The sequence below is a fragment of the Octopus bimaculoides genome, chromosome 19 (genome assembly GCF_046866305.1).
Source record: "Octopus bimaculoides isolate indiv1 chromosome 19, ASM4686630v1, whole genome shotgun sequence".
Classification (NCBI taxonomy): Eukaryota; Metazoa; Mollusca; class Cephalopoda; order Octopoda; family Octopodidae; genus Octopus; species Octopus bimaculoides.
Genome location: NC_142946.1, coordinates 37,817,188 through 37,844,054, shown reverse-complemented (window position 1 = coordinate 37,844,054; position 26,867 = coordinate 37,817,188). Strand labels below are relative to the sequence as shown.

General features: G+C 37.4%; 2 protein-coding genes across 9 annotated transcripts in view; one reads left to right on the top strand and one right to left on the bottom strand.

Moving 5' to 3' along the window:
* LOC106867251 (uncharacterized) overlaps window positions 1-26,867 on the top strand; it is a 422,507-nt gene that overhangs the window by 265,302 nt on the left and 130,338 nt on the right. The window lies entirely within an intron of this gene.
* LOC106867252 (uncharacterized) lies at window positions 1,080-24,945 on the bottom strand. 2 transcript variants are annotated; one of them, XM_014912064.3, is made up of 3 exons: window positions 23,757-24,945; window positions 5,098-5,304; window positions 1,080-2,313 (listed from the first exon to the last, which is right to left on the bottom strand). In XM_014912064.3, the coding sequence occupies exons 1-3, from the start codon at window positions 24,057-24,059 to the stop codon at window positions 2,167-2,169; spliced, it is 657 nt and encodes a 218-aa protein (XP_014767550.1). In that variant the 5' UTR covers window positions 24,060-24,945; the 3' UTR covers window positions 1,080-2,166. The 2 variants fall into 2 exon arrangements, with proteins under 2 accessions (XP_014767550.1, XP_089193623.1); XM_089337497.1 differs by lacking the exon at window positions 5,098-5,304 and having other exon boundaries at window positions 23,757-24,884.

The following is a 26,867-nucleotide window of genomic DNA, read 5'->3' as shown; positions in this document are numbered from 1 at the left end:
TTTCAAGTTCAAATTCCACTGAGGTCAACTTTGCTTTTCATTCTTTAGGGGTCTATAAAATGAGTCCCAGTTGAGCACTGGGGTTGATGTAATCGACTGACCCCCACCTCCGAAATTATTGGCCTTGTGCCAAAATTTTATTATTATTATTATTATTAAATTAAGCAGGAATGAGAAGGAGAATTGTTGGAGCAGATGCTTTGCAATATTTCTTTAATTTTAATTTTGTCCATTTTATCTGTCATCCATTCAGAGTCAATAAAATAAAGTACCTATCAAGTACTGGTGCCAGGAGTACTGACTGTTCCTCCTCCTCCTCTCCTTAAAAGGGCACAAGTGACAGAGGTGGTATTTCTTCCAGTTTTTGATGCTCTGAGTTCAAATCCTTCTATGGTCAACTTCCTGTCTTATCTCTTCAGAGTCAAGTAATGGAATAATGGCAACCAGCTAACCAGGCATTTGGCATGGCATCCAGCCATAGAAACCAAGCCAAATTCAGACTGGAACCCAGTGTAGCTCTCCAGCTAACCAGCTCCAGTCAAGCTGCCTAGCCCATGCCAGTATAGAAAGCGGATACTAAATGATGATGAAGATGATGATAAAACAAATTGCATTAATTTATGACTCCTCTTTGTTTATTAAGGAGTGCAGCATTAAGGGGATCTCATATTATCTTGCAGACTTTCATCTCATGTTACCTTCTTTCCTCTCTCTCTCTTTCACCTCATCTTTTATGTAAACCCCACACAAATTGTAAACTGCCCTCGTAGTGTCCCCCTCAGCTGGTGTTCTTGTGGCAAATAAAAGAAATTATTATACAACACATGAAAATGTTTTCAAAAAGTAAAAATCTCTAAAAGCTACTTTGATGTTCTGATGATGTGATCAAAACAGACGAAAGCTCCCAAACTTCTCTCAGTCCCAAAAGAGACCAAAACACAAAGAAAGGAGAACAAATGAGAAGACTTCAAAAATAGAATGAAAATTTAAAAAAAAAAAAAAAAAAAAAAAAAACGTTATCTAACCAAAAACATAAAAGCAATAAAAAGGAAAAACAGCAACAAAACAATACGAAAAGATTCTTAGAAAGAATTTAATATTTTTTGTTTTATTTATATTTTATTTTATTTCAAAGTTTTTGTCCATTTTTAAAACTTATTTTGACAGAAAATGTTTCACTCTGTTTGTTGTTGTTGTTATGTGGATTTGGCAGAATCATTAAAACAGTGGAAGAAATGCTTTGTAACATTTGTCATTGGCTCTTTACATTCTGAGTTCAAATTCTTCCATGGTTTGCCTTTCACCCTTCTGAGGTCGATAAAATCTCAGTGGCATTGACAAACCTCTCCATCTCAGGCCCTTGTTCTTGTATTTGACCCCTTTAATGCTATTTAGCCTTAGCTCAGCCCTGATCAGACATACGATCAAAGAAGTTCCAGCCATCACTTTACCAAGTTCCTTTAAGGGAGATTTGTTGCTGTTGTTGTTGTTTAGTGCAATCAATAGGTTTATGATCAGAGACCTACCACTCGTGACCATCTCATTTTTTATTCTACCCTGTGCAGGAGTTCAGTCCCCCACTATCCAACATGTCCTTTATTAAGGTAGCAAAGCAGCTGCTATTTCTAGCTGGTCAAATGACCAAGCAGAGGCACCTTTACTGGTTTTGATATGAGGGGAATTTTGCTGGTTGGCAAGACAGATGGACGGGTGGTGTTGGTGGAGATGTGGATAATGGTATTGGTGGTGATTGTAGTAATGATGTTAAGAGTTGTAGTGGTGGTGGTGGTGGTGGTGGTGGAAATGGTGTTAAAATTAGTGGTGGTCATGTTAGGACTGTTGGTAGTGTGATGATGATGGCAAATGTTGAGCTCCAGGTTAAGCTAATCAAAAAGGACTAAAATCAACAGGGTTCCAACCATGAACACTTCTCCTCTCATTACCACCACCACCACCACAACCCCTCACTCTGTGGTATTCAGTGATATTTCTTCTTGATGTTGCTGTTTTGGATTCTGTCAAGCACCAGCTTGTGTGATTTTGACCATACTTCTCTTTCTCTCGTTAACAAAGAATTTGCAGACATGAGCTACCAATACTGGGGGAGGAGGAGGGGGATAGAAAACAAAAACGTCACAAAAAAATAAAAGAATGGTACTTCCAGTGTTAAGGGAATAAATCTAAGAGTTGTGTTGATTTGTCTTCTGGTAAACAGTGTTTAGCACGAAAACCATTGTTGTCTGTGATGTTGTGCAGTTGAGGATATCTGTGTAAGAGGAGGCTTATGATGTCTGCATCACTTTTCACAGCAGCCTGAAACATAAAAAAAGAAGTATGAGGAGTAGCAGTAGTAGTGGGGGTGCAGTATAGTGTTGTGTCACTGAAACAAATTAAAGAACACTTTCCATGCTAGCATGGGTTGGACGATTTGACGGAGGACTGGTGAAACCAGATGGCTACACCAGGCTCCAATCTGATTTGGCAGAGTTTCTACAGCTGGATGCCCTTCCTAACGCCAACTACTCAGAGTGTAGTGGGTACTTTTACGTGTCACCCGCACGAAGGCCAGTCAGGCAGAACTGGCAACGGCCACGCTCAAAATGGTGTATTTTATGTGCCACCCGCACAAGAGCCAGTCCAGGGGCACTGGCAACGATCTCGCTCGAAAATCCTATGACGTCTGAGATAAATTTGCTAACGTAGGTGTATGCAACCTGGACAGCTTGTACAATCTAGAGGAACTCAGTAAGATATTCCCTCCATTAAACATGAAGAGTGAAAGATGATGAAGTAGCAGTTTCTTATCCCACCACTCAGTATATATACATCACATAATTTCAGAAGACACTTCCCTGGCACATTCAAGACTTTCAGCCTGAAGACAATCATCCCTGCTGACTTTCCCAGGTGTCGCTTTCAACTTATATGCAAATATATCCAAAGATTACCATAGATTAAACAAGAAACATATGTGTTCACAATATTCACCATAGGCACAAGCCTATCCTGTGTGGTAAGAAGCTTACTTCCCAACCACATGGTTCCAGGTTCAGTCCCACTGCATGACACCTTCAGTAAGTGTCTTCTACAATAGCCTCAGGCCAACCAAAGCCTTGTGAGTGGACTTGGTAGATGGAAACTGAAAGAAGCCCGTTATATATATATATATATATATATTTGTTCTCCATCACTGCTTGACAACCAGTGTTGGTGTGTTTATGTCCCCATGATTTAACAGATCAGCAAAAGAGACTCATAGAATAAGTATTAAGCTTAAAAAATAAGTTCTGGGGTCGATTTGATCAACTAAAACCCCTCAAGGCATTGCTTCAGTATGGCCACAGTCAAAATGACTGAAAAGAATAAAAGAACACTTTGTAAGTCAGGCATGCTGAGAAGAAGAAGAAGAAGGAGGAGGAGGAGGAGGAGGAGAAGGAGGAGAAGAAGGAGAAGGAGAAGAAGAAGAAGAAGAAGAAGAAGAAGAAAACCATATCAAGCTACATCTGACACTAAAAGGAACAGAATATTGATATTAACAAGGATGGCTGTGTGATTGAGTAGTGTCATGGCCCAACCATGTTATCTATACATAATCTTGATAATTAGTAGCATCAGAAGAAGGGCCACCAAATTTGCATTGTGACAATAATGAAGATAACTTTCTTGATATTAAGCTGGTATTTAAAACATTTCTTAACATGAAATCTTGATGAAAGATTTTAATTTGGACCATTTTGAAACTGGAAGTTTATCCTAAAAGGAAGGTTGATCTCAGATGGGTTTGTAACAAAAGGCTTTCAGGTTAGCATTGATATCATAAAGCATTTCTCAGACCAAATACATTCACATTTCCTAACTCACCATCACTAAGGGAAATTCTTCAACAAAAACTGCATAAAAGTTCCAAGCATACCCACCATGACCACCTCCTCTGCCACGAAAGACATTATAACACATGAGACAAGGTGGACCTGTAGAAACATTAATGCACATCCACACTATCAATCCTGTAAATGCTGTAGTAACGTATATATACAGAAGCCAAGTCAGCTGCCGAACTTGACCAAATAGCAGAAAGCAACAACATGTGGCTGGCTGACAGAAGAAAAATGGAGACAATGCTTCATTAATCATTGTTTGTCCTTTGGCCATTCTCAACAATGCAACAGCTTTATTAGAAAAAAATCTGAAACTTTAAAAGAACACAACATTGACTTTGATATTCACAGGTACACTGGTACAGTCGAAAAGTTTATCACAATCACATGGTTTTGGGTTCAGTTCCACAGCACAGCACCTGAGGCAATTGCCTTCTACAATAGCCCTGGGTCAACCAAGGCTTTGTGAGTGGATTTGGTAGAAGGAAACTGAAAGGAGGCCATCAAACATATCTCGCCTGGCTGGCCCTAGTGCCGGTGGCACGTAAAAGCACCCACTACACTCTCAGAGTGGTTGGCGTTAAGAAGGGCATCCAGCTGTAGAAACTTTGCAAGATCAGACTGAGCCTGGTGCAGCCTCTGGCTCACCAGGCCTCAGTCAAACCATCCAACCCATGCCAGCATGGAAAGCGGACGTTAAACGATGATGATGGAAAAAAATCTACTGCTTATCTCAGATTTCTTTTGGCCAAAACTTCCACTAATACCCAGTGGGAAACTGGAAAAGATACTTAGATGACTGCTTTATATTCTGGAACAGAAGTAAGGAAGACCTTAAAAAAATTTTTGAAATAATACACAGCCTCCATGGATCATTGCCTTTCATCCTTTCGGAGGTTGAAAAATTAAGAACCAGTTGCATACTGGGTTGATCTAATCGACTGTCCCCACCCACCCCACCCACCACCCTCCCAAATTTCAGGCCTTGTACCTAGGTAGAAAAGAATTACCTCAATATTTGCCAAGTCTTGCTGATAGAGTCATTGAGTAAAAGCCTAGTTGGCACAGAATATCAGAATGTATGTTTGAGAAAATATTACACAGAGATGACATCTGCATGAAAAACTAATAGCTAAGATGGTGTTAATCTCTATCTAATAAGCAGAGAATTATAATTATAGAGTCAATTAAAAGAAACCATTAATCATTGTTCATTTACCTTATGCAAAGCAGTCCTTCCATCAGCATCACATTTAAAAGGGTCAGCACCTTTGTCAAGGAGAAACTTGACAACAGAGCTGTGTCCACTGTAAGCAGCTCGATGCAATGGAGTGGCCAGGCCACTAGCTGTTGTGCAGTTAACATTGGCACCATGCTCTACAAGCAACTTACAGATCTCCAAGTGTCCACTGCGACTTGCATAATGCTGCAAATACAGAAAGGTAATAATGACAATTGCATATGACTGCAACATCAAGTTCCTACTTTTTGTGTTAGATGCATGAGAGGAAGACAGAGAGAGAGAGAGAGAGGGAAAGGCAGATGGAAAGTAAGAAAGCAAATTCTAAGAAATGTAAAGCTGAATAACAGTGGAAGCTAAATAATCAAGTAATATATTACTGGCTTGATGACTGTGTGGGTGCTGGTGCCATGTAAAAAGCACCCAGCAGGCTCCGTAATGTAACTGGTAATAGAAAAGACATCAAGTCATTGAAACTATGCCAGAATAGGCAATAAAGCCTGCTGTGACTCATGGCCAGCTCCAGTCAAAACTGTCCAACCCATGCCAGCATGGAAAACAGACATTTAATGATGATATGTATGTGTGTGTGTGTGCGTATATATATATATATATATATATATATATTCAATCGCAGAATAATGCTAATATAGCCTGAACAGGATAAACTACCCCTATTTTGCAGAGAAAAGTGTAGGTGACTAGCTGTGGACTTGAACTCACATCCCCGAGATTACATGTCACGATGCTTTGACCGATTAAGCTAAACTACCCACTACAAATTCCTCTGCAAATTAAGATATATAAATCTCGCTTTATGAGACGCTCTCATATGTTAAATTCAAATTACGACAACTTTAACTTTCTAAGACATCTCAACGCTTCTAAAAAAAAAAAGAAAAAAAAAAACATTGTTTGTTTATTTACGTTTGTTGTAATTTGAATTTTTATATATATATATATATATATATACACATATCATTATCATCATCATCACTGGGATCATCACTTAACATTCATTTTCCATGCTGGCATGGGTTGGGCTTTACCATTTATCCATAACCAACTCTACTCTTGAAGGTTTTGCTTCAACATGGCCTCTATCTACCATCTCAATTATTAGATGGATGCATGCATGTGTGCATGTGTCTACATTCAGAGACAGACAGACAGACAGATATAGACATTTGACTGTGTCCTTGTTGGATCTCCACCTTCAAGAGGAGAGTTGCTTATATCAAACCATGCCATTGACTTGTACTGAATGACCTCAAAACGATAAAAGGCAAAGTTCACTTTAAAGGATGAGAACTAAGAAGATAAAGGGACAGAAACAAAATACCACAAGGCATTTTGGTCAGGTTCTAATCCTGTCATATATATATATATATAGAGAGAGAGAGAGGGAGATTCTAGTATATTCATTTATTATTATTATTGATGATAATAATAGTAAAAGAAATCATAATTATCACATACAGGTGTAAATGTGTATATGACTGTGTGTGTGTGTGTGTGTGTGTTATGTTATTCACTAGGTTATATACATTATCCTTTTTAAACCAGTATGTTATTGGAAACACACATGCATGTGCAAGCATAGATATTTGTACATACATATACACATATGTATCTATACATTTATTCACACACACACACACACACACATATATACATATATATATATATATACATATATATATATAAATGCAAAGGAAATCATGTCTGTTTAGCTTCACTTTTTGAAATTTTAAAATTAAGTGAAAATTTTCAAATTTGGTATGTTGATGTAATTTTTTAAACTGAATCTGATGTTGTTATTCACTTGTTTCAGAGAAGTTTTAAAAAAATACTAAAGATGTTTAAGGTTTGATCATTTTTATCTAATCAGAAATCTGGATTTGGAAGCTGGCATTTTGTGCATGACATCAACATTATTACAAAACAATCAACAATGGAAGCTTTAATATATTTCAATGAATAAAGTTATGTGAATTGTTGAAAGAAGCATGTAATGCAAAAAATATCAGAATGTTAAATTACAAAAAAGACAAAAAAAACTGTAATTCAGTTCATGTAACTATTGAACTGCTGGAAAAGCTGTCCAATCTCCTGCCAAAGAACACCTTAATGTCATAAACTGAGGACAAACATACTAGATTATGGTAATCTAGTATGTTTGTCCTCTAGTATCTAGTATGTTTTGCAGGGTTTTAGCGTTTTTGTTCACTTGGGTTATGGCATCACACCCGAAGCCTAGCTTGGGCACTACCTTCACTAAATGTGGTTATGGGTTTTTTTTACATGCATATATATATATCATCATTGTTTAACGTCCGCTTTCCATGCTAGCATGGGTTGGACGATTTGACTGAGGACTGGTGAAACCGGATGGCAACACCAGGCTCCAATCTAATTTGGCAGAGTTTCTACAGCTGGATGCCCTTCCTAACGCCAACCACTCAGAGAGTGTAGTGGGTGCTTTTACGTGTCACCCGCACGAAAACGGCCACGCTCGAAATGGTGTCTTTTATGTGCCACCCGCACAAGCCAGTCCAGGGGCACTGGCAACGACCTCGCTCGAAAATCCTACGGGAGCCAGTCAGGCGGTTCTGGCAACGGCCACGCTCAAAATGGTGCATCTCATGTGCCACCCGCACAAGAACCAGTCCAGGGGCACTGGCAACGATCTTACTTGGCTTGCCGGGTCTTCTCACGCACAGCACATTTCCAAAGGTCTCGGTCAATAGTCATCGCCTCGGTGAGGCCCATATATATATATATATATATATATATATATACACACACCTCATTTTGTTCACGTTTTTTTATGTCCTGTACCCATATATGCATGTATATATACATATATATGTAGGTATGCACATAAATGTATGTATAAATGCATATATTTATGTATTATTTATATACACAGTCACACACACAAACAATCCAGCAAAAACACTCACACATAAAACCTAGATAAACATACATACACACATACAAACACACAAAATCTTCATTTCAAAGAGAGAAAATTGGATTCCAACTTTCAACATTTCCTGTTGAAGAGTTATTGATTGTTCGACAGAAATAAAGATATTGAAGCAGAAAAACAGTAACTGTAACAACAACAACACATGACCACCAACACCAGTGCCAACAACAACAAAAACAACAGTCAATCAAAAACGCAGTTTTCTCCCCTTGTTTTCTCCTTTTTTTTTTCCTCTTTTTTTTTTATCTTTGTACCTTTCTTTTCATGAAGATCACAGAAGTCTGATTCTTTGACAATATTTATTGATTCCAGACTATTGAAATTGTCAGAACTTATTGGTCTGCTGTAAAGAATTTCCCTCTCTCATAGAAATGTTTACTTGTTAACCATGAGAGGGGTTTGCTACCTTTCATACCTTATCAGTCTGTGTGGTTAAAATGGTTCACATAACCCTCTAGAATCAGGTTCAGTCCCACTGCATGGCACCTTGATCAAGGGACTTCTACTCTATCCTCTGGTTGCTTTCTAGTTACTGTCTGTCAACTTCACTCATAAGGCATTGGTTGGTCCAAGACTAGAGAAGACACTTGCCCAAGGAGCCACTCTGTGGGACTGAACCTAAAACCATTTGGTTTGTGAAAAGAACTTAACTACACAGCCATGCCTAAGCAATGAATGGGTGGATGGTCAGGTGGACAGACAGATATATATATTCACAAATTAATGCAAATGAAGCTCATCAGATCATTGAAGTATCATGGAAAGCTCATGAAAAAAAAAAAACAGCCAAAATTGGACAAAATCACAGTAATTTAGGCAGTAAAAGGAAAATAACAGAGCAAAGACATGCTGTAGTGTAAATCTTTACAGAAAAATTTTACATGTAAATGCACTCAGATCAATTAAGGTAAAGTACTTAATAGAAATGAAGGAATAACAATCCTTAATTTAAGCAAAATAACAAGAAGAGATAAAATAAGAATAAATGATAAATTTATTACTCGGATTTTCTAAATTTTCATTTCGGTGAATACTTTACACTACATGGTAATTGATAACTATGTTGACTGATAGCCAATTCCGAATGAGGAACTTACTGTGATAGTCACATGAATGTGCGTATGCATGTGCATATGTGTGTCTTTGTATTTGTCTCTCACCACTCAACTACTGGTGTTGGTTTGTTTGTTAGGAGGAATATTCCTTTTCTAATTTCCATAAATGAAATAACAAAGTGTAATCCTTCCATGACCAGGTTTCTAATGAAATAATCCTGCGAGCATCCTGCTTTTTTTTTTAGAAAATGTACATCTGAGTGTTGTGAGACAAACTTAAAGGGTTTGGTGCCCAGAAAAGTAACAAGCAATAATACAACACTGGCTAAAAATGTTTCATCCAGTGGGGAAAGGCAGAGGTAGAAACAACAACGATGATGATTATGATCACGGTAATAACAATGATGATGATGATGCTGACAATGATGATGACGACGGTAATAAATCAAGACTGTAGAAAGAGTTTGTAAACTGACTTTGTCTGTCACTGGTATATCATTTATCTGAGTTGTTTTAGAAACACAACAGAGAAACATTTCTGCAATACAGAATTATGACAGTCTCAGGCGGGTTTCTTATGAAAAGAGTTAAAAAAACAAAAAAAAACAACATAATTTAGTTGTTCCATAATTCAGTTTCCTTCCATCTGCCACTTTGTCTTTCAACAGGAATTGCATCAGTTGGGAATGAGATGCTTTTCCTATGAATTATTTAAGAAGAGATGAAGCAAAGAGACAGAAAAAACCTTCTCAATCAACGACCATAGAAACTGGAATCAATTAAGAGGCGGGGTGGGTGGGAAGGCTGTCAAATCAAAGACTATCAGGAGAGCAACTCAAGAGTGGAATATTATCAGAAGAATTCCTAAAAACTTAGGAGATGTCTGTGCATTTGTGTTAGTAAACAAGAGCCAAGAGAATAAAAGCAAAAAAATAAAATATATATTACAAAAATCGGGAATCAAGGGAGGACTGAGCAGACTTATGATGAAAGACATTCCAACTGGGGGCCACCACATCATTCTTTTCTTTTCCCATGCTTACTGGAAGTAGGACTACATTCTTCAATCTTTTCCCCTTTTCTCGGTCAATTATGAGGGATAGTTGGTTGTCACCGAATGGAGGAAGAAGAACAGAGAAGGTCAAACTTATATCATTTTATTCACCTCCAGCCGAACACTGATCAAGTAAAGCTATGATCCAAGACACTCCAATCATGCCATCCTACTCTCTTTAAGAGCTTCTACAATATGTATTATTTCTTATTTAACCCTTTAGTGTTTGCATTATTCTACCAAATTAATGCTTTTTCATCCACATTGTTTTGAACTAATCATGCATTATCTTGTAGCTATGAGATTTCAATGAGGTAACTGTTAATTTTTAAAATGATATTGTAGGGTTGGTGTGAGAGATCAGATTTGGCCAGTTTGAACATAAAACAAGCAGAATACTTTTGGCCGGATATGGCCGGTTTAAATGCTAAAGGGTTAAACCTTTTCTTACCATTGTTTCAACTAATTTTGAAAATAATGAATTTTGTAAAATAATTTTGTCAGGCCAAGGCAAGAGAAGAAGAGACTGACCCAAGGTGCCATGCAGTGGGATTGAACCTAGAACCATGTGGTTGGGAAGCAAACTTTTTACCACACAGGCATGCTTGTGCGTATATTTATTCAGGAATATACATGCATGAACATGAAAACATACATTATACAACCACTTATGCGTATAATGCTTATGCTATAAAATTAGACACAGCATGTGTGTGTGTGTGTGTGTGTGTGTGTGTGTGTGTGTGTGTGTGTGTGTGTGTGTGTGTGTGTATGAATATATGTAGACAGTATATATACATCTATACTATACATATACGTATGTTTTATATAGAAATAAAAATTTCAGGAAATTCTTAATGGCATGTTGGTCATGGTAGGGGAGGCAGTGAATGGTGGGCCATCATAAATATTAACTTTATTGTTTGTTGTGTTTGTAGCTAATGGCAAAGAGGGGGGGGAGGGGAGTGTGAGAAGACAAAGAGTCTCTTCTACATTTTTTTATAACAATCTTGTAACACCTCTTTGGTGGTGGTGGTGGTGGTGGTGGTGATGGTGGTGGTGGTGTTATTGTTGTGGATAATGTTATTATTTTGCTTCTTTCCATTCTGAGTTCAAATTCTGTTGGGGGTCCACTTTGCCCTTCATCTTTCTAGTGGCTGATAAAGTATCAGACATGTACAAGGGCTGCTGATATTATAATTTAACCCCCACTTCCCTCAAAACTGCTGGCCTTGAGCCTAAATCAGAAATCAACGTCTTCCTCATCGTCATTATTAGTTTTGTTGTTATTATTATTATTATTATTATTATTATTATTATTATTATCAGTAGTAGTAGTAGTAGTAGTAGTAGTGTTATCACATCTTTGATCAAGATAAAACTGTGTCCATGTTGCTGCTGCTGCTGCCTTCTAATATTGTTGCTATTGATGTTATGAGGTTTCTTCGTTTTTATTTTTTTAAATTTCATTTTACTTTATTTTTTGGCTGAATACACTTCAACATCAACATCAACAACCAACAATCGCACACAACCTATAACAACTCACAAAAATATACCTGAAGGTACTCTCTTTTACTTCCCGGTGTATGCATATATATATATATATATATATATGAGAATTATAATAAACAGGAGTTTACATTATTTGTGTGTGTGTGTGTGTGTGTGTGTGTGTGTTGGACATAGGAAGAAGATACAGATAAAAAAGATTTTATATGTATGTATGTTCTCTTTCTTTTTAAACATACCTTTATTTATCGCTTCTTTGATCAAAATATTTGTAAATATTTCTGTTTTTAATTGCTTTGGCAGACCTCCACCCCCACCATGGACATAACAAATCTTACATAACAACAACAACAAGCTGTTAAAAATATACTAAACCCCTCATCTCCCACACCTCCATCCCTGCTAGTTAACCTGTCTGTCTGCTTGTTTGTTTCTCTCTCATAAAACAACAAAAAAAAGAAAGAACACCCTTATGTTTACTACTTTGATCAACATAAGAGATTTTGAAGAATAATAAATCATCAAACTAATATGCAAAACTGGTCCATTCTCTCACTTTCCTCTCTCTCTCTCTCATATATATATATATATATATATATATATATGTATAGCAATAAGAAAATGGAGGGGATTAAATAGGTGATATTCATCAACTTGCAGACATTGTATTGTGTCAATTTACTTGTTTATTTGTTTACTAAAAGGACAATAATAACAATATACAAACACATGTGACATATTATGTCATATCAGTAATTATAAAAATGACATATAGTGACAGAAAATGGGATAATTTCTTACAGCTGTTTCAGTCCAGAGGTGACATTGCCTCATTCTATCTTTATCACTCCAGTAGACTGAAGTAATTAATAGATGAAATAGAGGTATGCATATATATGTGGGTTTTTACGGTTTTTATATTTTTAACATAACCTTATGAACTTTATAAAATCTCTGAACATGCCGAGAGAATCATCCATGTACCTCTATTTCATCTATTAATTACTTCATTCTACTGGAGTGATAAAGATAGAATGAGGCATGTCACCTCTGGACTGAAACAGCTGTAAGATATTATCCCATTTTCTGTCACTGTCATTTTTATAATTACTGGTATAGTTTCAAGTTCAGTCTCACTGTGTGGTACCTTGTGTGAATGTCTTCTACTTTAGCCTTAGGCCAACAAAAGCCCTGTGACTGGGTTTGGCAGAGTGAAACTGAAAGAAGCCTGTCGTACATATGTGTGTGTGTTTGTGTGTGTGTGTGTCCATGTTGTTTGTCCCCCACAAGTGCTTGACAACCAGTGCTAGTATCTTTAAGTCCATGTAACTTAGTGGTTCAGCAAAAGTGGTTGATAGAATAAGCACCAGACTTTAAGGAAAATAAGTACTGAGGTCAATTCATTCAACTGTAATTTTTGCCCCAGAATGGTCGGAATTTAATGACTGAAGGAAGTGAAAGAGAAAAGACATAAGAGAAATTTGTAGATCAACAAATGGGACACGACACACACACACACACACTTATCTAGAAAGTCAATTCAGTGCATACATGTGGGGGGAGGGGGCATGTGCACGCACGTGTGTATGTGTGTGTGTTTTGTACAGACAAATATCCAAAGGTGTAAACAGTTCAACAAGGCGAGTGGTTGGTTTGTCAGTTGGTAAAGAAAAAAAGAAAGAAAGAAAAAGGAATGAAGGAAAATAAAAATGAAAAATACAAAATAGATGGATGAAGAAAAAAAAAGGGGGGAAAAATAAAGAAGGAACAACAACTGGACTTTTAATAGACAAAGATCATGAGATTATGAGTAAAAGACAAGAAGAAAAATGAAGACATGATGGAAGGCAAGGGGTGGGAAGTTGGTGGGTGGAGGGGGTTCCGATTCTTTTGTGTTTTCTAGTTTTTTTTATTTTATATTTTGCTTGATTTTTGTCAATCTCAATCAAATAATTCTTGATTCCTCAACTTATGGTTCTGTGTGTGTGTGTGTGTACACATGTCTGTATGTATATGTATGTCTGAGTGTGTATGTATGTATGTATGTAAGAGGGCGGAGTTGTTAACAGGTGTTTAAATCTTAAACACCAAGAAGGGAGAGGAAAGAAAGGGGTGGAAGAGAGAAAAGAAAAACAAAAGGAAGTAAAATAAGTGTAAACAAGTCAACTACAACAAGATGTTGTTGTGTGTGTGTGTGTGTGTGTGTGTGTGTGTGTGTGTGTGTGTATACAAAACATGTGTAGGTCTATTTGAAGCTATATATATATATATATATATATATATATGTATATATAAAAGAATTAAAGGTGGTTCTAATGTTACTTCGTAATAATCCTTATTATTATTATTATTATTACACATATATATATATATATATATATATATATATATATATATATATGCACACATACATACACACATATATACCTCAGTGCTGGCCACAGACTTACCATATGTGATCTTGTTTGTTTACAGTTTTGCATTGCAGTTCCTTAAAATAGTGGCACACTATGTTGAATACTAATGATAATGATAGTGGCGGCGGCGGCAGCGGCGACAGTGTGGTGGTGGTGATATGTTTTTGTGGTGGTGGTGGTGGTGGTGATAATATTTAACATAAATATTCTGGCAGAATCACTGCAATTCCAAAACGTGTGAGCTGTTGTTTATTCCCAGGTCAGTCATGACATGACACACCTGTAATCGAAAGGATTCCAAACATGACCATCTTGATTATAGCATTTTCTTTGTTCTCTCTATAAAGAACAATTACATAAGACAAGAACAAGAAGTCAAGTCGAACCCATGACAGCATGGAAAGTGGATGTTAAAAGAAGGAAGACGACGATGAAGATTGGGAGAATGGTGGTGGTGGTGGTGATGGAGAGTGTCAAACATGTTGATTGTCTTTTTAAGACTCTAAGGTGGTTTGCAGGCCAGTCATAAAGGCTTTGTTGTATAGTTAGCACAGTTGCCTAGCAACACTTAGAAGACACTTGTGCAGAGTATTTTGCAGAAGGATTGAACTCAGAATCTCATGAGCACAAAACAAACTCATTAATCTTTCAGCCATACCTGCAATTAATCTGAACACATTTCTCTCTTGCAACATCATGATTTTCTCTGACACTCTGTCCTACAATCTAGAACACCTCTCGTCCACACAGAAGAGAACTTTGGCAAACTTCTTCACTTTTACTTCTCCCTTACGAAATGTAATAGTTGCCTAGCTTTCCTTCTCTGCTACCACCACTCTTCCAGTCCTTCCATGCTTGTGTGTGTGTGTGTGTGATTATAAATAAGGACCCTTATTTATAATTGTATTTAAAATTTCACTCTAAAAGTTATTTTTCATATGCTGGCCACTGATAACATTTTTTAATAAAGTTTTATCCTTATATTAGAAACATATATATATATATATGTCTGGACACAGAATATATATAATGTTTTTTTTTTAATAATTATTTTAAATTACCTCCTCCTTATCATCATCATCATCAGCAGCAGCAGCATCTTATGTTGCTTTTAAATCTTCTTGAATCTGTTCTTGAGATGAAAACTACTTCACAACTTTTTGATTATTTCTTATGATGATGGATGATGACAATGACGATGATGATGATCATCATCATCATCATCATATAATTATTATTTATTTTCATGTTGTTGTTGTTGTTCTTATTATTTTTGTTGTTGTCATCATCATTATTATTATCATTGCACTTTTCAAGCTGTGATGGTTTGCAATAATTGCTAGAGCATCATAAAACTATGTCTTAAGGTATTTCTTTTCCCTCTACATCCTGAGCAGGATCAAATGAAAGTCTCCTTTACTTTCCAAGATTAACAAACAGCAGCAGCAGTCAAGCATATTGTGCTCAATGCTATCAACTAATCCTTTCTTCCTAGAATTGTGGTCTTTGTGTCTAAGTCTGAAACAGTTATCTTCATCATCATCATTATAATATATAATTGTTCAACATTTGATAGTTTGAGGCAAATTTCTATTGCATCACCTGCTGCCACACTCCCGTGTCGCTGGGGTGTGTGCAGCATTGTGTGTCCTTTTCTGCTGTTGTTGGAAGTGCACAAACACGTCTCAGTATTGCATTGTGTTAGGTTTTTGATTTTGATTTTTCCAAGAGGAGTGGTACAGTCTTTTGTTGTGTTATTGCTTGTATTGTGTTTTAAGTGTGTCATGCATTGGTTATTGCATTGCTGGTGGGAGTTTATTTCATTGGGTTAATATTTCAGTTGTTTCTGAATGACATTGGATTCCTATCCTGACCCACCTGTCAGGTATATTCAAAGAACAACATACATTTCTGATTCTCTTTGAAATTCCAGTGATAAACATTTGAAATGACCAAATCCTCCTTTGACCAGGTGACTACCACAAACACATTACATTTGAAGATTAGGGATATATTCAATGTTTTTGGGGTCACTACATGGCTTCATTTTCTTTTCAAGTCTCCCTTTGTATCAGGTTCTATTTATGTCCCACTGAAGATTTTTATTTCCTTCTCCACAAATTTACAAACTGTGCATCCACACATGAAAATGGTCTTTTTTTTATCCTTATTGATAGTCATTTGATGAATAAGATTTTATTTGGTTATACAGCTCACATGTCACCAGCCAGCTTGAAATCTCTGTGTATGTGTGTGTGTGTGTGTGTGCGTGTGTGTGTGTGTGTGTGATGTTCACAAAAGCCTTTGATAAATGTAGGTGAGGAGTTAAGCAAAACACATGACATAATGTCAGTGAATGGAAACAAAAAGAGAAAAGATATTGTATTACCTTATTTATATATGGTCGTTTAATGATCCTAAAATATTTTGGGAAAAAATTCCCCTTTTCAAACAGAAGAGGAAAAATAATCAGAGTTCAGGAAAATGGGTTATCAGAAGGTCAGCTGATAGCAACACACCAACCTTATTTACATATATTGCAATGCTTCAAGCAAATTACACAATGCTCTTTTGTCATTCATATGCACACATACACAAACATATATATACACAAACACGTGTGTGTGTGTGTATGCATTGTTTCTCTTCTTTGATGGTAGCCCTAAACCTGTTGCTCAGTTTAACACTATGACTAAAGTAAAGTTCCTTCCAATTAGTACTGAAGCCAAGTCTCTGCTCCAAAGATGCCTTCATCTTTTTCTTACATCTGTTTCAGGGTCTCCTCGACAAAACCTTCCCTGCCATGCCTTTCCCCCTCTCACTAAATTTACTGTTGTTCTTGTTTAATCATGAGTCAACCCTTATTAATTCTATTCATGGCTATCCTGCCTGTTTAGATAATTATGACAACTACACTGTCCAGTATATCCTTTTAGAAAGTGAAATTTGGTGGTTATTTATAGTGGGTTCAGCTACCACATACGGGTCCCTTCTTTGCAGTGGATCAGCCTCAATCTGACAGAATTATTACCAAATGGGTCCAAGTAATTGCAATTGTCTTTTTTTTTTTTTTGTTTTTCATTTTTGACATAATGAATTTAGGACTGTCCAATGCAATATGACCTTCATCTCTTTTTTTTAAGATAGTATGATACTATTTGAAGATTTGGTTGTTATTTCCAACAGTCAAGTGACCACAAAGATGTTCCTTCATTGTTGTAAGAGACTAGGATGTGACTGTGTTACACAGAATTACGGGAATCAGACTGAACAACATTCTAGAACACTAGTGAAATGTGCCAACCTGCAAACCAACACTATTCTATCTGCATATCATACAATAATATTAGATTACTTGAAAATCTCGACTGTTAACTTGTGTATATGTGCATGCATAATATCAGCTTTGAAATAATGTAAATAATGTAAATAGGTAGATAGATAGATAAATAAATGGATTATAAAAAACATATACTGCATAGATAGATGTGTATATATATATATATATATATATATATATATATATATATATATATGCACCCATATGCACACACACACACATATGTATTGCTTGTACGGGTACATCTGAAATATGTGTTTGTGCACACACACGCGCACACTCAAGACATAACAGCATATCATCATCATCATCATTTAATGACCATGTTCAATGCAGGTAGATGTATACACATACACACACAGACATAAATAAATACATACAGATATGTTTTTTTGACTTTTTCACATGAGGGTTTCTTTTTAATATTCTTTGTGGTGTTAAAGAGAAAATGGTGCAATGTGATGTGGTCGGCTTCCACCAGAAACCACCCAACCATTCCCATACTATATTTCCTTGGCTCTTTTTGCAGTAAACAAAAAATATTCTAAGGAGGCAATGGCAAAGCTGAAGAAAACGACTCACGGCCACAATAGTGGAATGGAAATCTATTCCACACGGATATTGTCAGTTGTTTACTAGATTCTTACTCCTTTGAGCATGAATAGCGTGATACATATGAATGTCAGTCTATATATATATATGCAAATATATATATATGTAAATATATATACATATATATTATGTACATATATATATATATACATACATATATATATACACACACCTATATACCTATGTAAATATATATATATATAGATAGATAGATAGATAGATTTAAATATGTCTATGCAAATTTATATGAACAAAAACATAGAGCTCTACTCCAATGTATATATGAGCGTGTATAACATATTCACATTATTAATTGAAAATTATAGCAGGTATTTCAAAAGTGTGCAAGAACACGCTTACACACTAATATATACATATAGGCACGCTCACAATTTTACATATATGTATGACAACACGACCATACACTCACATTATGTATTAACATTAATATATCAATGAATACATATACATACACACAGCTACTTACATAATTATGTGTGTGTGTGTGTGTGTGTGTGTGTGTGTGTGTGTGTGTGTGTGTGTGTGTGTGTGTGTTCATGCAGCCATGTTATTACATATATACATATACATCACCTATATATCACCTCCATGAGCCTCTAGGCACAATCAGGTATATGTGTGTATATAAGTATACATATGTGCACACATATAGACACACACATACATATATATGCACGCAATCATACACACATTACATATATCATAACCATTTCTGAAGAAAACAGGAAAATATGTTAATCAATTTGTCTTTTTTTTTTCTTTTTCATGATAAGGCTCTTTCTTTCTCCCTCTCTCTACAAAACATCTTCATTTTTCTTTTACTTCTCTTAAAATCCTATACATACACGCTTTTTAACATTGCATACACACCCTGTAGAACCATAAAGAAAAAAATACTTGTTCTTTTGGAGAGCTTTCATATGGAAAGTTCTTGAAAGTCTGGCACTATGGCTATGTCCTGCATGAAACAGTGAACACGCAAACTAGGAAAGGAGCGTGCGGTCAACTTCAGATACTTTAACTATCAATTTATCTATCTATTGATACACACACACACACACACACACACACACACACAAAGACATGTATATATGTATATATATATATATATATATACACCATTATGAGTTTGCTACATATATATATATATACATACATACGCACGTGTCCAGCTGCTATTTCTTTTCGTTCTTGGACTCCCCAAGCTCGCACGTACTTCTTTGCCCCTCCAGTTCATGCTTCACAGCGTTCAATACATACACACTTCACGTCTGGCTGTAGAGCCTTTTTGTTTGTTTATTTCACCGTTTCGTTTTCCTGTCTTGTTTTCCGGCCGCCACTACCCGCCACGAAAAAAATTTAATTTGTATTCGTGGGAAGAACCATTTTAACGATGCGTACTGCCTTAATTCTTCGAAACACCGGTGTTTTAATGGCGGCAGCTGATGAAGGAGATGTTTCTGTGTGGCCTGCTTGTTTGTTGTACCTTGTTTATCATTTTGTCCAAGTTCTTTTGCCACGTCATGTACCCAGTTATGTATCTATATGTACATGTAGATGAAGGTATGTACATACATGTACATATATATGCATATACTCATATATTGTTTACATATATATATATATATATATATATATATATATATACACACACATATATACACGCATAAATATATATGTAAGCTCGCAAGGAATGAAGCCAGTATGCTCCGTTGGATGTGTAATGTCAATGTGAATACCCGTCAGAGTGTAAGTATCTTGAGAGAAAAGCTGAACATTAGAAGCATCAGTTGTGGTGTGCAAGAGAGACGATTGCGCTGGTATGGACATGTGGTGAGAATGGATGAGGATAGCTGCGTGAAAAAGTGCCACACCCTAACAGTTGAGGGAACCCGTGGAAGAGGTAGGCCCAGGAAGACCTGGGCTGAGGTGGTGAGGCAAGACCTCCGTACATTGGGCCTCACCGAGGCGATGACTACTGACCGAGACCTTTGGAAATGTGCTGTGCGTGAGAAGACCCGGCAAGCCAAGTAAGATCGTTGCCAGTGCCCCTGGACTGGTTCTTGTGCGGGTGGCACATGAGATGCACCATTTTGAGCGTGGCCGTTGCCAGTACCGCCTGACTGGCTCCCGTAGGATTTTCGAGCGAGATCGTTGCCAGTGCCCCTGGACTGGCTTGTGCGGGTGGCACATAAAAGACACCATTTCGAGCGTGGCCGTTTTCGTGCGGGTGACACGTAAAAGCACCCACTACACTCTCTGAGTGGTTGGCGTTAGGAAGGGCATCCAGCTGTAGAAACTCTGCCAAATTAGACTGGAGCCTGGTGTTGCCATCCGGTTTCACCAGTCCTCAGTCAAATCGTCCAACCCATGCTAGCATGGAAAGCGGACGTTAAACGATGATGATGATGATGATATATACACATACATATTATATATACATCCAGCCCACATTTTTCCTTTACTTTGTCCATCATTGTTGATAATGACCAAAAACATCAAATGGGTGAATAAAGCAGAGCTTGGTGTGTCTGACTGCGGTTGATTTAGACAAATGCATGCTCAGAAGGCTCTGCTGGGGGTCAGGTATTGGTAGTCTGCTGGGACTGAAGGCAAGGACTTGACTCTGGACTTGCACAGGTCATGTTTTCTTTCTGCCCCTGCAATCCTGCTCCATTCATAGCTGGTTTGCATCTCTGTTGGTGCAGATTTACCAGGCAGGGCAGTCTTGCGCTTGCATTTCCCAGGTGTTGGGGTTCATCTCAAAGCTCTTCAGTGAGGCTTTGAGTGTATCCTTGAAGCATTTTTTCTGTCCACCTTGCAGATGCTTCCCTTCAAACAGTTCCCTGTAAAATAGTCTCTTTAATAGTCATAAGTCAGGCATTCAAACAAGGTGGCCTACTCACTTGATTTGTGCTCTCCTCAGCAGTGTGTAAATTCTTGGGGGAACAACCCAAGAGATGACCCCTGTGTGTGTGTGAGACTTTGTTTTTCCACATGATTCTCAATAGTTTTCTCAGGTAGCGCATGTGGAAGTGGTATAGAATTTTGGTGTGGTGTTCATAAACTGCCCAAGCCTCCCAGACATACAGTAGTGAAGACAATACAAATGCTTCACACACCATCTTGGTGGCCAGCCGAATGCATCTCCTCTACCACATTGATCCACGTATTCAGCTGAATGCAGAGTTGCGTTTAGTGACACCGGTGTCAACATCATCATCAATGTTCAAAGATCTGGAGAATATGCTGTTGTGGTGTGTGAGCTTAACAACTTTGAAGGTTGTTCTCTTCTACAGTGACAGCTGGTTCCACATATGGCTTCTGCAGGGCAGGTTGGTGCCTGACCTTAGTCTTTTGAGGACTGATTATGAGACCAAAGTTGTTGCAGGCAGTAGAAAAGCAGTTCACACCCTGCTGCATCTCGGCCTTTGTGGCAGCATTGAGCATGCAGTCATCTGCAAACAGGAAGTCACTCACTTTGGTCTTGGGCCCCTAACCTTCACAGGTTGAAGAGTCTGCCCTCAGTCCTGAATCTGATCTTGATGTTGGTTTCATCATCATTGCATGAGGCCTTCCAACACTATGGCTGAGAACATCAGGCTGGACAGCTTAAATGCAAGTTCACAGCCCTGCTTGACCCCTTTAGTAATTGGGAATGAATAGAAATGATATGCACTGTCCAGTACCCAATAGAGAATGCCGTTGTGGAACTGTTGCACTATGTTGCTGAATCTGTCTGAACTTTCCCATGAGCTTTCAAAGCCCTGCACAACTTACAGTGTCAAAGGCCTTGGTTAGGTCTACATAAGCCATGTATAGGTCACTTTTGTTCCTGGCACTTATAGATATATATATATGTGTGTGTGTGTGTATGTATATATATATATATATATATATATATATATACACACACACACACACACACAAACAATAGACAAATATGCACATACCTATGATAAATATAAGAAACAGAGTTCTATATTTAAGAGACGAGGAATTATTTACATTTGACGGATATTTGTCCTCACGGGCATATGGCATAGAGCGCGGGCTACTAACCCCAAAATTCCAAGTTCGATTCCAGGCAGTGACCTGAATAATAATAATAATAATAATAATAACAACAACAACAACATCGAAAAATACCTTAGGAATGAGAATCCAAGTTCGAAATTTCCCCAAGATACCTGATGAAGGCTGGAGGGTATATCAGCCGAAATGTTGTGTTAACAACAAGATGAAGACAAATATCCGTCAAATATAAATAATGTATAAGATACAGAGATAGATAATTAAAAAAAAAACTGTATAAAGGACAGAGATACAAACAACATAGGAAGTGAACCCATATACACATACAAACACTCATATAGTAACTTCACAGCTTCTGGATCTTTTCAATTTGATGGCCAGATTTTAAATGAATAGGAAGGAGGATACCCCTTCTCTCTCTCTCTCTCCCCCTCTACCTATCTGTCTGACTATCTATCCATCTATCTATTATCATGGCTACCGAATAATTGTCACATATCATTTGATAGATCGTTGACCAGAGACTATTCAATTTTTTTTCTCCGTGTTTTTCTCCTTGTTTTCTCTGTATTCTTTCTGTTGAAGAACGTAGCTCGAAACGTTAAAGACTTTCTGTATTCCCGAGCGTCAAACTAGTACATCCTTTTGTTGTTTACACCACCTGCCCTCATCTGTTGTTTTTTTTCGTACATTCTCCCATATATATATATATATATATATATATATATCATCATCATCATCGTTTAACGTCCGCTTTCCATGCTAGCATGGGGTGTCAAGGTGGGATGCAGTACGACCATTTCAAGCAACTCCATTTAATTGAACAATGCAATCATTACATCAATTTAAATGCAGTGCCATTATCAGCTGCACAAATAAATAGAATTTTAGCCAGTTCGACACATTAATATAATTTCTTTCAAATACGTAGGTATGTTATATATAACATACCTACATATGCAAGTATATGAAACTGGGTTTTTTTAGTACGTAGAGATAACACACACACACACACACACACACACATATATATATATATATATATATATATATATATATATATATAAATATATATATAAAGTCCATTTTTTGTGCTTTATTTATGTTCCCGTTCCTTTTTTTACGTCCTGTACTCGGATATGCATCTACATATACATGTAGATGTAGTTATGTACATATATGTATACATGCATATGCTCATTTGTATTATTATTATATATATATATATATATATATATATATATATATATATATATATACACACACATACACACACGTGTGTGTGTAAATGTGTTCGGGTATATATGTGTATGCAAGTGTATGCATACAGACACACAGAGGAGTGATAAGCTTAACATGCCATCTGGTTTGACACAGCGAGAGAGTCTGTACGTGATGACTCGGTCTGCTCGAAATAGCAGCCAAATCTCCCCCCTCATTCAATTGACTTGAAAAGAAGGGGGTAAATTAATGTAGGACTGTACTGTCAGGATTGTCCTCCAGTTAGACAACAACAACAACAACAGCAACTTTTCTTTTATCGAAAGTAATGGAAATAAAAAACAAACAAAAATGAAAAGTAATTCTTTGAACTCACCAAAGGAGTATAACCCGATGTATCTGTGGCATTGGCCGTGCATCCATATCGCTGTTTCTCCAGTTTCAGGCGAATCCCTTGAATGTCTCCAGTTACAGCATCATTCCATAAACCTCTTTCGAAATCTAATTCTGGTAAAGTTTGATGCAACGAAGGTTGTAACGATGGACTCTGGCAACACACATGCTGTTCGGCACCTGATAACCTTTGAAAGTTACTGTTATTGCTATTAACGGTGGTGGAGCTGGTTTTGCTGTTGTTTGTGTTGTTTTGTAAACAATTGCAGGAGCGGAAGTTGTTCATGTTGCTCGACAGACACCGTCTCCAGGAACGGTGTTCAACGAATTATGGCCCTTACACATTGTCATCCGACTCTCGCTTTTAAAGAAGTGGAAATAATGATTCATTTTTGTTGTGTTTGTGATTGTTCTTTTATTTTTCTTTCTAAATTTAACATTTGAGGTTCAAATAAATCTCTTTGCGATAGCTCGATCTACTAGAAATGAAAGCTGTACCTCTCTAATATTGCATGTCCTCAGAAATGCGATAGAGACAACCTTATAAAATCAAGGAGATGATGTGATAAGGTGAAAACACGGATTAACCACGGTTAGACTTAGATCGTAGATTTGCTCTATCGGGAATAACCCAGGATTAACAAGCAACAAGGACTGCGTGATTTTTATGTACCTAGAATATTAAAAAAGGAGCACTCCGTCGGTTACGACGACGAAGGTCCCATCTGATACGATCAACGGAACAGCTTGCTCGTGAAATTGACGTGCCATCCACTTACGCGTGTACCCTTAATGTAGTTCTGAGGGAGATTCAGTGTGACACAGAGTGTGACAAGGCTGGCCCTTGGAAATACAGGTACAACTCATTTTTGCCAGCTGAGTGGACTGGAGCAACGTGAAATAAAGTGTCTTGCTCAAGGACACAACGTGTCGCCGGGAATTGAACTCACGATTTTATGATCGTAAGCCGAATGCCCTAACCACTAAGAATATTAAATCTACGTTAAACAAGCGAAGTTATGGATCTCTCCCTCTCTCTCTCTCTCTCTCTAGACCGACAGAAAGACAATAACGTCTTGTTATATAGTGAGATGAAAAACTTCGATTAACTCAGTCGCAAATAAACTTGCGTGTGCGTGTGTGTGTGAGTGCGCGCGCGCGTATGCATGTGTGCGTGTGCGCGCGCGCATGTGTGTGTGTGTGTGTGCGTGTGTGCGCGCGTCTTTGCAGTGAATACTGGAAAGACGACTGAGAGAAGAAGTGAATATTTGAACGAACGAATAAAATGATGGATAAACGAAATAAAACCAGAAATAATGAAGTGAACGAAATCGATAAAAAATAAACGAAAAAAAATTACTAAAATATATCGAAAGTAAAGAATACAAAGTGTAAGCAAAGCTAAAATCCAAATCCGGGCAAATATTAGGCAAGTTAAAATTTAGGGCAAAATGCAGGACAATATAAATTCGTGCAAAGGGTTAGATATGCAAAATGCAACAAAATTCCCTTAAAGAGAAAATCGAAGACGGGAGAAATCTTGAGTAGCAATCAAAATTCAAAAGGAATTAATCACGAGGGCAAAGAAATTGTGTAGCGGGCAAAATCGAAGGAAATGAAATATGTAAGGAAATATGCAAGGTTAGGCAAAATTTGGTACAAAATATAATTCATATCTTAAAATAAGAAATAACAGCAAAATTAAGAGAAAAAAATGATAGATGCGGAAGACATGAAAATGAAGGTAGCATCGAAGGTTGAACGGACCCAGCTTAAGCAAAGCTAACACGCTAGCGGCATTGCCACGGGCGATGGCGAGACTAAGGCATTGGAACAGCCAAGCACCCACACGAGCATCACCTGACACCTCGGTATGGCGTGCCGCCAACGATGACAAGAACCTCACCATTAGCGGCCCAGTCCCACCAAACGTCTCAAACACCACAGGCTGGAAGAAATGGTTCACTGACAAGTCCCGGCACTAAAAGATTTTGTTCCGTTCAGCTACGAAAGCAGTGACCCTCCCATTTATCGCAACGTCCTGGATGTGGAACAAAGGAGTCACAGACTGTGACATCCCAGATGAGGGAGAATGGATATGACCATCTGGTCTCTTCCCATCACTTTTGGATAATCTCGCCGCTCCAGAATGTTTGAGACGTTCGGAGGAGCCAATTAAGCATTTGATGTTGAATCGAGTTTTTTTTTCTTTCTTTCTTCCTCTTTTTTCTTCAGTTTTTCTTTCATCGCTCATGTTTGCGTTTTCTTCTGTTTGGGATTTGTATTTTAATGTGTTTTTTTTTTATTATATGTATCATAAACATATGTGTTATATATGTAATTATTGAATTACCTAAAATTTCGATAAACTAATTTTTAGAAACTTAAGGCTAGGCAGAATGCATGACTGAGCAAACACAGCAAAATACCGAAAAAGGCGAAAATTCACGCAAGCCAAAATAAAATCTAAGGCAGTCCATCTGCGACAAAGGCAAAAGAAATATTAGGCAAATGCAAAATACAAAGCGGAAAAATACAAATTATTGCAAGAATAAAATTTATTTCAAGAAAACAAGGTGTGACTGACAAGATCTATCTAGATCAATGGAAAATCAACTTTGGGCTTAAACAGCTTGCTCAGAAGTTCTGAAAACGTCCCCACATATAAGGTGGGCTCCTTTTTTTTATGGAAAGAACTCCAAAGCAAAGATGGGGACACAGCGGACGTTCCTAAACAAATAGTCCTAAAGCTCCGGATTAACAACATTTAAAACATGAAAGGTGGATTTTCCTACCGTTTTACAAGCCAACACGTAGCAATTATATGTGGAATGTATAAATGTACGTAGTGTAGGATCCATGTGAAAGCAGAAACATTTGTTCAGCGATCTCAGGTTGCTATCTCGAAATGTGGCATCGATCAGTGGGTAAGGATTTCTGAGATGCACACATTCGATCTCTTTCTGACCGCCCACCATATTGTTTACGCTTCTTTCAGCTGGCTCAGATCGAATGACACGTTAGTGCTGTTCCATAAAGGTATATAGGAATCTTGCAGGTGTGAAGTGGATTCGATCCACTATACCCAAATTTG